Below are 12,582 nucleotides of genomic sequence, written 5' to 3' on the forward strand. Positions count from 1 at the left end.
CGCAAAGAGCTGTCTGCGGCTCCTGAGCCCCGGTTTGGCCACCCTGCCATACACCACATTAGACTTCATAAGCAGCTTACTATTCAAAAACTAAAACCAAATTTAAAACAGATGGGAAAGTTCCACCAACTTAGCCTGAACACTCTGTAATGAGGCTTTTACACCTCCACTTTCCCAAGGCTTCTGCTTCTGGATTCTTTGCAAGAAGAAGAGCAATTTATACTGTCCTAATCATAATGTAATAGCAGCAGCAGCAGCAGCAGCTTCTTAACGTGTCCTGTTTCACAGGGTTTTTCTTTCTCTGCCTTTCTGTAGCTCCCAGTAAACACCCCGGAGTGCCTGCAGTCCAGCGGAGGCGGAAGACACGCCACCTGTGTGAGGCCGCACCATCCTCACCCTCGCGGGGGGGCAGGGCATGGGCGGCTGCCGGGCGGCCCGCACTCGCCGGCCCGCTCTTCGTGAGGGAGGGTGGGGAGCCGCAAGAGCCTCCCAGGAAAGCCGGAAGCTCCTCGGGAGCAGCCAGGGCATGCCCCCGGAGTTCTGCAGCTGGAGCGCGCTCGGCATGGCCCACCCGCCCCTTGCGGGCCCCGGGCCCCCCCACTGCTGCCAGCTGGAGGAGGCTGTCACAGAGGCAGGGGTGACATCACAACATCTCCCCCTGCCCCCAGCGGCCCTGGCCAGGGAAAGGCGGGACCATGCCGGGCAGGCAGGAGGGGCCACGGAAGACCTCAGGTCAGTGGGTCGCTGCCCCAGGGGCGGCTTCGGGCACCAGCACGCGTCCGGAGCAGCAAGCCCAGCCCCGGGAACTGGCTGGCCAGCGGGCCGGAGAAGCCGGCTTGGGGCCTGGCGGAGGCTTAAGAGCCGAGCTTGGTGCCCGGCTGCAACGCGGGTGGCTAGGAGGGCTGCCCCTCTGCTCCCGGCCTGGCACGCCCTGGCAAGCCCTGCTGGCGGGCCTCACCCCCTTCCAGCCCTGCTCTAACCACGCATTGCCCCCTCGCAGCCCTGCAAGCGGGGAAGATGATGAACGAGCCGAGGCCGCCTGCCCGTCGCGCAGGCCACCGGGGCCTCTTCAACACCGTGATGGGGCCCCTCCAGCGTCAGCTCCGCTCGGGCGAGTACAACCTGTTCAGGTGCGCCACCTTGTTCGAAAGCGACTTTGTCCAGGTAAGAGGGCCTGGGAGGCGTCGGACGGTGGAGGGCGCCAGGGGTTCCGCCCCACTGGCCCTGGCCAGTAAGGCCCACGGCCGGGAGTTCCAGGGGTTACAGTCCAGAAGACCGAGGGGGCACCGGTGTGGCGGGTGCAGGGGGCTTGCTGCCCAGAGCCCACGGGGGCTCCGGCTCCCATGACCAGCACAAGCCACTAGGGTTCATCACGCTAGGCCAGGGGTCTAGTGAGCCCAGCTTCCCCTGTCCTGACTGGGGACGGTGGGAGTCGCAGTCCAGGGCAGCTGCAGGGGGCCTGGTGGAGGGCGGCTGGCCTGGCCCACCTCTGTCTCTTCACCGGCCGTATCTCGGAAGGCCTTTCCCAGCACGGCTCCCGGAGGTCCCTTCTCTGCAAGCTTTCCGTGTGCAGAGCGGGCGGCCGCTCGGGGTCTGCACCGCCTCCCCGCCGGGACAGGGAGCAGCCTTGGGTGGGTTTGCCCAGCACCACCCCAGCGGCTGGGATCCTTTTGATCTGCCCTGCCACGAATCAGTCCGTGGCTCAGTGGCTGCGGCGCTGAGCCACGGAAGCAGGAGGACCACGGTCGGCCCAGTGGCGCACCAGCCAGTGCTCCTCCACCAGGGTCTCCGGCGGGGCCTTTCCCATACCCGGCCTGCCGGAGCCGGCGCCACCGGTCACCCCGCAAGGTGCATGCAGACCTGCGCGCAGGCGACTGATCCTTGGTGTTGCAGGTCAGCAAGCGCGGAGGCACGCTTGACGTCCACAACCAGGTGCAGCTGGTGCGGGTGGCCATCGCTGCCACGAGCCCCAGGCTCCGGGTCCCCAACGTCCTGCTCCTGGCCCGGCCCGTCTTCCCTCCAGAGCAGCAGCTGCAGACCCGCCAGGCCCGGCTCCGCCACAGCACTGCGAACATGAAGTTTGAACTCACCAGGTGAGGCCACACCGCTTGCCCACCCTTCCAGCCCCAGGCAGGCGCTTCCTCCGTTGCAATGTGCCCGAGCTCGAGGGCGCCATCTCCCAGCCTCATTCTGGTGCTCCGTACAGCGTCCGTCTCCCGTCGCAGAGGGGGCTGCCGCCACTCCCGGCGTCCGAGAAGCCTTGCCAAGCCGGCCTCCCTGCCGAATGGCTTCTCGCCCGGGCCCTCCGTCTCCCGCCGCTTTCTCCTTCACTCTGTAATGGCCAGAACAGGAGCGGCAACAAGCAAGTAAGCTTTTCGAGAACGGCTGAGGCACTTGGCAAGGCTTTTCAGGAAGTCCTTGGTACAACCTCTGCTCCGTAGTGAGACGATGACGAGCGCTTGGCTGCTTCGTGTCATTCGTGGCCCCCAAGGATGGCACTCAAAGTGGACTGTGCAGCCTTCCTGAGATGCAGCCCAAGGACCTGGGGTCAAACCTTGGCTCTGATCAGAGCCACGGAGCAGTTCAGCGTTCGCAAAGGTTATGCTATGCATTCCTCTTTCCTTTTTTGGCCGCCATTCTCAGCAGGAGCCATCTGGATTAGGCCTGATAAACAAGTGGGCTGTAATCAGCTTAGATATCGCTCTTATTAGTATTATTATTTTAAATATTCACAGGCCACTGAAGCCAGTTCTCACCACAAATTTTAATTAGAAAATGCATAACACAGGTTAGACCTCATCTGGAGTCCTGAGGACTTCAGCCACAGTTGAAGAAAGATGCAGACTGGAAAGAGCTCAGAGGAAGGCAGCAGGGATGATCCGGGGACCGGAAGCACAGCCCTGTGGGGGGAGATGGAAAAAACGGTCCATGTTTAGCCTCGAGAAGGGACCGTCGAGGGGAGAATTGATAGCCTTTCAGATACTTGAAGGACAAGGTCATCCCAGAGTTGCAGGCATGGAATAAGGGGCTCAAGCAATGGGGGCCAGATTCTGGGTGGACACCAGGAAAACACACGCCTGTAATGGGGCAGTGGAGCCAATGACCTCGGGAAATGGTGGGCGCTCCCACCCTAGAGGCAGTCGAGGCAGCTGGACAGCCGCCGGAGTGGGATGGCTTGACTGGGAGCCCCGCACTGAGCAGCGGGTTGGACCTGAAGCTCCTCTGCCCCCATCCAACTCCACTGTTTTCTGATTCTACGAAAATCAGTAGTAATCCAAAAAACCCTGCCCTCTGAAACAAGCAGCAGCAGTTTAACATCTCTCTTTTGAAAACCTCAGCCAGTTTCAGACTAATCAGTAAACTGAACAGTAGTTTAAAATGCTGATGATGTGAAAACATTTACCTCCGGGGAGTGTATCCTTTCAGTGCATAAGCCTGTGGGCTGCCGTTCTCTGTCTTCCAATATTTTTGCGGGGTGCCTGGTGATGACTCCGGGTATGCGAAGCAGTATGTGCACTGACTGAATAAACACCGTCATAAATAAGCCAGAGGGGATTTCAGTGCTGGCCCCGGTTGTCTTGCCGTCTGCATGAGGGAGCCCTGGGAAGGGGGGTCCACCTCTTCTGGGGGGCAGGCGTGCTGCTTGGGGGTGCTTCTCTTTCCAGCCAGCGGTGCTGTGAACACCCGTGCGTTCTCGGCGTGGGCTGAGCTGGTGGCAGTCGTTCAGACCCAGGCACTTTCCACCGTGTTGGTGGGAGCAGGTGGCGCACCGGGCTCAGGCCGAGGCTCCCGCTTGGCTTCGGGGTCCAGTTCTCTGTGCTGGCGTAGAGCCGCAAAGCGCTCAGCCTCCTGGACGCGAGGGCCGCACGGCGCAGGCCGTTCCTCGCTCGCAGCCTGCCAGTTCTCGCAGGTCTCTTCTGATAGCCCATCGGTCGCTGAGGCCCCATCGGTGCGGGTGTGCAAGGATAGGCTAGACGTCCACACGGTGGGCATGTCGTGAGCGGAGCCAGCTGGTGCCGGAGGTCAGACTAGATGGCCCGGGACGCCCCTTCTGACTCGCTCTGTTTCTATGATAAGTCCCCTGACCATGCGGGGGACACTGCCTTTTTGGCTGCTGCACCCCAGTGCTGGTGGAAGGCTTGCCTGCTCCCTCCTTGCGTTCAGAGGAGGCAGGAAACCGCGTGCCTTTGGAATGGGGCTTCTCAGCCCAAGCCATTGCTCCGGCCTGCTGCATTATTTTTTATTTACTTTTTTGTTACGATCATGAACCTGGATTCCCTCTACTATTGTCCACACCTGCAGGCGAGGACGTTGCAACCTCAGTGGGTTGAAAGGCAGCAAGGGGGCGGGGCCAAGAGGCGGCAGAGCCGTGGGCGAGGGCCAGGCTGGGCAGCAGGCCTGGGTGGGCTCACGCAGCGGCCCTTCTCCTTCCGCCCCCCACGCCCCAGGCTCCTTCCCTTGTGCTTTGTCAAGATCTCCATCCACGACCTGGAGAAGCAGCAGCTTCGGTTCAAAATGGCCACGGGACGCACCTTCTACCTTCAGCTCTGTCCCCAGCTGGACAGGCGGGCTGGCAACTTTGACTCCTGGGTCAAGGTCGTCCACCTGCTGAGGCCGCCCTTGGAAGCCGCCCAGGCACAGCAGGAGCAGCCCGGCGGAGAGCCGGCCCTGTGCACCGCGGAGGTGGGTCCCTCGCGCTCGGAAGCGGCCCTGCCGGGCTGGGGCCTGGCACCTGGGGCGGGGCGGGGGGCAGGGCGCAGGCCACCCGGCGGCACAGGTGACCCCATAGCCCCCCACAATCCCCTTGTGAGCCCCTGCCTCGCCCCATGCTGGGAGGGCTGCCCGGCACGTTGGCAGGCGCCCGGCTGGGGGAGGCTGCGTGCTGCACGCCCACCCGCGTTTCAGAGACAGAGACGAGCGGGGCATCCACGCTTCCTCTTCCGTCATAATTCGGAAGGGTGGCCCTGCCGTATCTGAGCACGTCCACCGCGTCCCGCGCCAGCAGTTCACGGGACTCCACCAGCAGGACAAGGGTGCAGCAACACTGCTCGACCCATGTTCCCCAGCAAAAGCTGCGCCGAGGCCGACAGGAAGGAATGTGCAGCCATCAGGACTAGTGGCCACGGACGGCTTCCCCCTCTGTGGATTTGTCCAGTTTTCTTTTAAAGCCGCCCAAATCAGCAGCCGCCCCTGCGACTGAGCCGTTGCGAACTGTGAAGAAGGCCGTCCTGCCCCCGGCTCCTCGCAGCAGTCAAGGGAAGGAGGACGCTCCCTTCCTGGCCGCTGTCTCCACACGGGCATCACACGCGTGTCCCGTCTTCTCTCTCAGCTCTTGCACCTTCCCTCTGCTTCAGCCCCGGGATCATTTCTGCGGCTCTTCTCTGCAGTTTTCCAGCCCACGAAATCCTTTTCTTTAGGGGGTGGCCAGAACGGTGCACAAAGTTGTCAGTGCAGCTGCACCAGGAATTTGTGTAAGGGCAATATTACATGGGCGGTTTTATTTCCAGCATCTTTCCTAATTCTGCCTGACACGAAGGTTGCACTTCTCACGGTAGCCACACGCTGGGCCGCCGGTTTTTCTCAAGCCGGCCGTTGCAACTGCAGGCCAGGATCCTTCCGGTGGCCTGTGGCTGCCAGGTCCAGTGCCATCAGCTTGTCGTCCTGGAAGGTGGGGTTTTTGCCCCGGGGACATCACTTGGCTCTGGCTTCCACGGAATCACACCTGCCATTTGGATGCCCGTTCCCCCAGTCTGGCAACCTCCCCACAATCCTTGCTGGATTCAACTTCCCAAAATAGTTTGGTGTCGCCAGTGGACTTGGCTAGTTCACTGCCCACTCCTAAGCAAAGATCATTTATGAGTGAGCAGAAAGCGCTGGCCCCCAAGCAGGTCCCTGCGGGATCCCCCAGGAGAAGGAGCTCTTTCTTGCTGCTCTCTGCTTCTGCCGTTTAACCTCTCAAGGAAAGGTGCCCGGCACCCGCTCCCCCCGCAAGCGGTCGCCCCGGGCTCTCGGGCAGCTGTGCTGCAAGCAAAAGCGGAGGCGGCCCCGTGCGCGGAGGGGCTGCTTCTCCCGCAGATGCCTGTTCCTCAGGCTTCTTCCCGGGCCGCCCGTTCCGTCTGCTTCCCTGCGGAGAAGCGCTGCACTGCCCACGGCTGCCTGCTGAGCAGGCGCACTTCCCAGATCCAGGCATTTCCGCTGGAGGAAGGGGAGGACCGGGTGGCCCTGCTTCTCCCTTTGCTCCCCGGAGCGCTGCTGCCGGGAGGGACAGTGGTGGGGGAGGTGTGAGGGAAGGCAAAATCCCCCCCAGTTGCCCACCCTGCCCCTCAGCTGGAATCTGCGCTCCATCACAGGCCCTTCGGCTCATGCACGGGAACTGAGCTGCGGAGGAGGAGGAAGCCAAAAGACCTCAGCGAGGCTTCTGAACAGGCCTGTTGCAGAGAAGCTGTGTTGCACAGTGGTTAGAGTAATGTACAGGGACTCAGGAGTCCCAGGGTCTAGTCCTCGCGGGGTGACTTGGGGCCAGTCACAGACTCTCAGCCTAACCTACCTCTCAGGGCTGTTGTGAGAATCAATACAGGGGAGAGGATCACGTACACTGCCTTGAGCCTCTCGAAGGACAGCCAGGACATGAACAGGTGAACAAGCACGCATTGTCTCCATGCACCCAAAGTCAACTGAGGGAGTGACTTGCTGGGAACCGGGAAGGAGCATCTGCTCCTTCCTGGGCTACTGGGGAGGCAGCACGGAGGAGAGCTGCAATTGCTGAGCAGAGACCGGCACCCCAGAATCGAACGACGGCCTGCAGGAGAGGGAGCGAAAGGGAGCAGGCCGAGGCGCCTCCTCCCACTGCTGCCCTGTTCTGCCCACCCAGAGCCCGGTGCTCCAGAGCGCGGAGGAGAGGGAGTGCAGCGTGGCCGATGTCCTCAGCATCCTGCAGGAGGAGGCTCCGGGGGAGCAGAGGATCCCGGCGCAGCTGTCCGAGAGCCTGAACAGCATCCCCGGCCCCATGCCCAGCCCGGAGGAGCCCCCCGAGTGGGACAGCCCCCCGCCGTCCGAGGGGCAGGCCTCCAAGGAGCTGCTGCCGTCCTCCAGAGACAGCAAGGCGGGGAAGCATAAGGACCGCTCTTCCTCCAGCAGGTACAGCAGGGACCGAAAGGGGAGCCGGCAGGGCCAATCCAGCAGAGTATCCTGTTGGAAAAGGGGTGGGGGGGTGCGGTTCTGGAAGGTGGAGGAGAAGTCTTAAGCACCCAGCCAGGGTGTTTGGGCCTTCATTCAGCAAAACGGGATCCACGTGGCACCTGCCGGCTCCGCTTTCACTGCACGTGAGGGCCATTTGTTAGAGGTAATTTAAGTGCCTGCCCACCTGCTCCGCAGTTTCTCCTTCGACACAGACCCGCACGTTCCCTTCTTGCTCTCCGCGGCAGGTATTCCTAGCCCAGGTCAGGGAAGAGCAGGCGGGAGGGGGCTCAGCTGGGGGTGCCCGGCATCTGACCAAAGCTGTGCCCCTTTCAGGAAGAGGAGCACCCGGAGCAAGTCAAGGAAGTCACGCAGAAGCCACTCCTCGAAGAGAGGTAAGGACGTGGGGCGGGGCTCCCCAATCACCCCCCCCCGGACACAGAGGGGCAGGCCCACCTCCACAAGCAGCCCCGCTGCCCACCTGTACATGTGAAAATGATGGGAAGGTTTTTTCTCTCTCTTTGTACCAATGCTCTCTCACTGTTTGACTAGCTGTACATTTTACACCTTTTGTCCATAAGGTTTCCCACTGGCAGCAAGACAACCCTTCCTCAAAGCTCTGCATCCGTCTTATCATATACATTCTGGCTTGTTCAGTTTCAGTAGCATATTGCATTAATTGCTGGTAAATCCATCCCGGGAAGTGATCCTTTTGCTGCAAAATCAGCTTTTCATGTTCTATCAGGTCTCTTCCTGTTTGGATTTCCCTTTTCAGTCTTGAAACTATTTGAAAATAGAGAAGCCATTCTATCTTTTTCCCTTTATCTTTTGGGTTTTGCCAAGGCTAAATTCCTCCTTGTTGATCAGTTGCATCTCCATATGTTATAAAATCATTGCTTTTCCCTCGATGCTTCTCTGTCATGGAAGGCTTCTGTTGGAGACATCAGGGAAGAAATAGGAAGATCTTAATGGCTTCCACACAGGACTGGGCAGGACGGTAGCAAGCTCTGGGCCCAGCGGGTCCCAGGCTCAAAACTGTTTCTTGGGGACCCAGATCTGTTCCCTGCAGCCCAGTCTGTCCATTAATGCAAGCAGAAGGACTTTTCCCCAGTGCTTCTACCATGCAAGGGACAATTTTCAAGGGTTGGCAGCTGGGGTGCAAAGGGTTAACTGTGCTGCAGCTGCACCCCCCCCTCCATGAACACACACTTCCCCCCTGCACATCTTCAAGCTTGGGGCGAGGAGATTTTTCCACTGGTTTTCTTGCCAAATTATTTAAGAATTTGCATTATGGAGATGATTTGGATAACATTATTTGGCTCCCTTGAGCACCTGTGAAATTTAAAGACATTCCAGCAATTATTCCTATTTGACTAAACAGATTTTTGGAGAAGGATGCCCTGCAGGCTGGGTTCCCAAAACTTGTAAGGGGCTGGCAACACCCTCTGCGCAGGATGTTCTGCTGGCACACGGAAAACCAGGGGAAGAGGAGGCAGGTAGACCCAAGGTGGCCGGAGGGGCCGCAAACGCACGCCGGGTGTCCAGCGGGGAGCCAAAGGGAGCTGCAGCCTCAGCGAAGGCCTGGATCTGGCAGGAACCCCGCCCCCCAGGAGCAAAGGATCCCCCTTCCTGCCAGGCCTGGTCCAGGCCTGTGCTTCCACAGGCCTTCCCTCCTCCTGAGTCGCCTCGCAGGCGAGGGAGCCTTGTGTGTTGCTCTGGGTGCAGCCCCACAAGCCGCGGAGCTCGTTGATGCTGCAGCCCCCCTGGAGGGAAGGGAGGGAGCCAGCCGCTGGGGCACAAACAGGCCCCGGGGGGCCTGCAGGAAGCCCTGCAGGGCCGTGGCAGGAACACTGGGCCAGGGCCCTGCAGGGAGTTCTCAGGCATGGGAGGTGCCCGTCCTGCTGCCCCTCTTCCCCTCTAGGATCTCAGGGTTTGGGCATGGTCGGATCCAGAGAGAAGTACCTCCGCAAGGACCCTCACATGAGAAACGCCCCTCCCTATTAGATTGGAGCATGTTTTCAGAGGAAGGTGGGGCAGTTGCTCAGGGCAGCGAGCGAACAGTGCTCTGTCGGTGCCCAGAGGTACTTTATCATGGGATATCTGTTCCCAACTGTTTCTTTAAAGCGGACCTGTTGATTTTAGGACCTGGCACTTGGGTGTGGTTTTCCTTCTTCCGGGCCGTTCCTTTGTTCTTGCACACCCATGTGTTTCACAAGCACTTTCCTGCCCATTTGAAAACAGCTTCTATTCTCTTTTCATTGTCCTGCGCCAGATGAAATGATGAAATGCATAATCCGGCACAGGAGAAGCGCTTCCCAAATCCCTGGCCTATGAAAATGCCTTGCCAGAGTAGAGGGCAGGGCAGGGGCAAGTGCGGAGTGCCCCCCCCCCCCCGGCCCCCCAGCCCTTCTCCTCCCTCCCTCCCTCCCTCCCTCCAGCTGCCAGCCGGAGTCCCAGCAAGATCTCGTCTCTCTTCTTGGGCTCTTTCTCCAGCGCCAGCCACAAGCCCCGCAAGGGAGCCGCGAAAGGCAAGGAGAAGAAGCGCTGAGCAGCCAGAAAGGGGGGAGCCCTTCCTCCCCTCCAGCCATCCCATACATTAATAAAAACAATGGCTAGAAAACACGCCCGCCCCGGCTCTCCGGCTCCCAGCTGCGGCAAGTGGGCGGCCTCTGACCTGGACGGAGCGCACTGGGCCAGTCTGCCATGGGGCCTTCTCCCAGTCTTAGGCTGTCACTGTTTGGAGGACGGATCCTGCAGCTGCAGCAGCAGCAGGTCAAGAAGCTCAGTGGGACTGCCCTGAGCCCTGGCGGGTGAGGACTTTGTCTTGCAACCCTTGCGGTGGCCTCTGGGTAGAGGGGGGCTGGGTGCTCCACTGGATGCAGCAGGGCCCCACTTCTGGTCACAGAGGCTGTCCCCCCCGGCCCGTGTCTCACACCTGCAAGCGCAGTCCGCCAAGCAGTGCTGTGCAGCAGCGGCCTCCTGGAATCGGCCTACCCAGCGGCCGGGGAGCCCCACCTGAGCGGGAGGTGTGAGGTGGTGTCCTGCACCGGCAGGGGCTGGGCTCGACGGCCTGCTTGGGCCCCTTCCCGCTCGGCTGTTCTGCGATCCTTTCCGCTGGCCCAGGTTCTGGTGGCAGAGCCTTTCTTTCCGCCAGGCGCCCCTTGTGTGGAGTGCCGCCCTGAGCGGCAAGAGGCGCGCTTGTGGGCCCCGCTGCACCTCTGCTGCATCGCCCATTCCCAGTGCCGTTCCAGGGCGGAAGTCGAAGAAAAGGAAGGAAATCCCGCAACATGGTCTCTATTTCTGGGGTGGGTGTTTAAAGATGATCTCAGAAATGTTCAAGAAAAATGTTTCTGATGCAGATGCAAATGATGCCATCCCTTCCCAGAAGGCCCTGCAGCGGCCTTGGGGGCAGAGCAGTCTGGCGTCCAGTGCTGGGAAAGGGGCGGAGCTGATGCTGACCTGGGACCTGTCCACCAATTTCCCAAAAGTCTCTTTCGCCAGGAAAAGGCTTCCAGGCCACTTTTCTGACAGCCATTTAGGATGTATTTTGAATTCCTTTTGGTGGTGATTTTGAGCCTTTTTTGAGATGCTGGATTTTTCTAGTATGTGTCTCCCCATCATTCCATACCCTTGAGGACTTTAGCTGACGGTCGCTGGAGACAACTGTACATTAAAAGACAGAATTCTCACGCACATTCCTCAGTCACAAGCGAGCACTCCCGATCCATCGACAAGGAACAGTCCCGTGAGCGCTGCGGCAGGAAGCCAGGCCGGGTTGTCCATGTGCTGCTCCAGCAAGAGGCATGCCAACACGGAGCCTTAAGTAGGAGGCGCTCCGCATTCCGGCTGCTTGGCTGCAGCTTCGTCTGCTGAGGAGCCAAGCTTGTTCCTGAAGCTTCATGCAGCAAGGACCCTTGGGGCTGTAGTCCTCCGACACTAAAGCTGGCTTCCTGGCTCAGGGATCTTCCCGGGGTGCCGGGTCCTGGTTGGGGGGTCTCACAACGCCCTTCCACAGCCCACCTGTTCCCTGCAGCCTCCTCAGCGGACCAGGGGCCCGGAGCCTCGCTCGGGCCCTCCCTGCTTCCAGCCCGGCCTGCAGGGTTGGGCTACCTCTGGAGGGGTTTCCGGCGCGCCAGGTTCTGAGGCGGTGCTCGGCTGCCTTCTGGCCCTCAGCTCCTGCAGCCCTTTGCTGAGTCTGTCCTGCTCGCCAGGCTCTTTCCAGCCTCAGCGTGAGGCTCCAGCTTTCCCACTGAGAGCATCTCAGCTGCACCGGAGCAGCTGGATCGGGCCGAGCTCCCTCTCGTTCAGCATTCTGGCCATGCAGCGGCAACCAGCTGTCTCCAGTAAACTCGGGCACAGCCCGGGAGTGCACGAACTGCACCTCTTCCTGGTGGGGGTGCACAGATGGACCCTCTCTGAGGCATCCGGGCTGCTAGCCTTGGCTAGCCCCGCCTCCAGGTGCTGGTCCAACCCCCTTTAAAGCCATCCAGGCTGCTCCCATGGCAGTGAATTCCACCGTTTAGCGGCACGCTCTGTGACGAGGGGCTTCTTTGGTCTGTCCTGAGTCTCCCGCCATTTGGCTTCATGGGGGGGGGGGGTCACTTTGGCATCCAGTATTGTGGGAAAGGGAGAAACATGTTTCCCTCAGCCCCCTTGAAAGCATTTTGCATGCCTCCCTTCTCATGCCTCCCCTCCCTCACCCTTTTTCTGTGCTGAAGATCATTGGAAGTGATCCTGCTGGAGGCTAAGCAGCCCCTCGTCCTCCTGGTGGCCCCCCCTGCACCCTCAGAGCCCTTCCTCTGTGTCCTCCTGCCCTTCTGAGTTCATTCTGGAGGACTGACAGCTTTTTCGACCTGGGATGTTCTGGCATTGCAACATGAAACTCACTGGGGGAGTTCGGGCAGTCCCTCCTCACAGCCTAACCTACCTCACAGGATTGGCGTTGTGAGGATGAAGAGGAGTGCGGGGTAGCTATGCAAGCCGTCTCAGGTTCCCCACAAGAGGAAAAAAGGAGGGATACCAATGCAATGTAATGATAATGATAAACCAGCTTGGATTCACTTTATAAGAAAGGCGGGGCAGAAGTATTTCAAATACATGAACACATAGCAGTGAAATTAACCAAATGCCTGCCTATGAATATATGTTAATGGGGACAGCAGCAGAGGCTTCAGGGTGGAAAATGGCACTCGTCCTGGCGAGCGGATCCGTCCTGGAGAGCCTTTGCGCTGCGGAAGAGCCCTTCCGGCCTTGGGGCAGCCCGCGGGGCAGCCTCAGCCCGGGAGTTCCCGGGGGCAGCCCTGGCAGTCCCGCCTGCGCGCTGGCCGCCGGGCCGGGCCGGGCCGAGCCGAGGCGCCGCACTGCGGCGGGCCGCCGGCAGGGGGCAGCGTGGCCCGGCCGGCGCGC

At 60.4% G+C, this 12,582-nt stretch overlaps 1 protein-coding gene across 1 annotated transcript; it reads left to right on the forward strand.

Annotated features, from left to right (window-relative positions):
* Positions 1–695: 695 nt before the first annotated feature.
* Positions 696–7,764, forward strand: LOC123032869 (protein FAM71B-like). Its single transcript, XM_044449048.1, has 6 exons — positions 696–732; positions 1,001–1,164; positions 1,894–2,093; positions 4,449–4,683; positions 6,872–7,137; positions 7,513–7,764. The coding sequence occupies exons 1-6, from the start codon at positions 696–698 to the stop codon at positions 7,667–7,669; spliced, it is 1,059 nt and encodes a 352-aa protein (XP_044304983.1). The 3' UTR covers positions 7,670–7,764.
* Positions 7,765–12,582: the final 4,818 nt, after the last annotated feature.

This window comes from Varanus komodoensis, unplaced genomic scaffold, assembly GCF_004798865.1.
Source record: "Varanus komodoensis strain SLA01 unplaced genomic scaffold, ASM479886v1 scaffold57, whole genome shotgun sequence".
Classification (NCBI taxonomy): domain Eukaryota; kingdom Metazoa; phylum Chordata; class Lepidosauria; order Squamata; family Varanidae; genus Varanus; species Varanus komodoensis.

Excerpts from the sequence above, each read along its gene's own strand:
- LOC123032869 (XM_044449048.1), top strand. The coding sequence starts at position 696 with ATGCCGGGCAGGCAGGAGGGGCCACGGAAGACCTCAG. Across the intron at positions 4,684-6,871 it reads CGGCCCTGTGCACCGCGGAG|AGCCCGGTGCTCCAGAGCGC; the intron begins GTGGGTCCCTCG and ends CTGCCCACCCAG. Across the intron at positions 7,138-7,512 it reads GACCGCTCTTCCTCCAGCAG|GAAGAGGAGCACCCGGAGCA; the intron begins GTACAGCAGGGA and ends TGCCCCTTTCAG.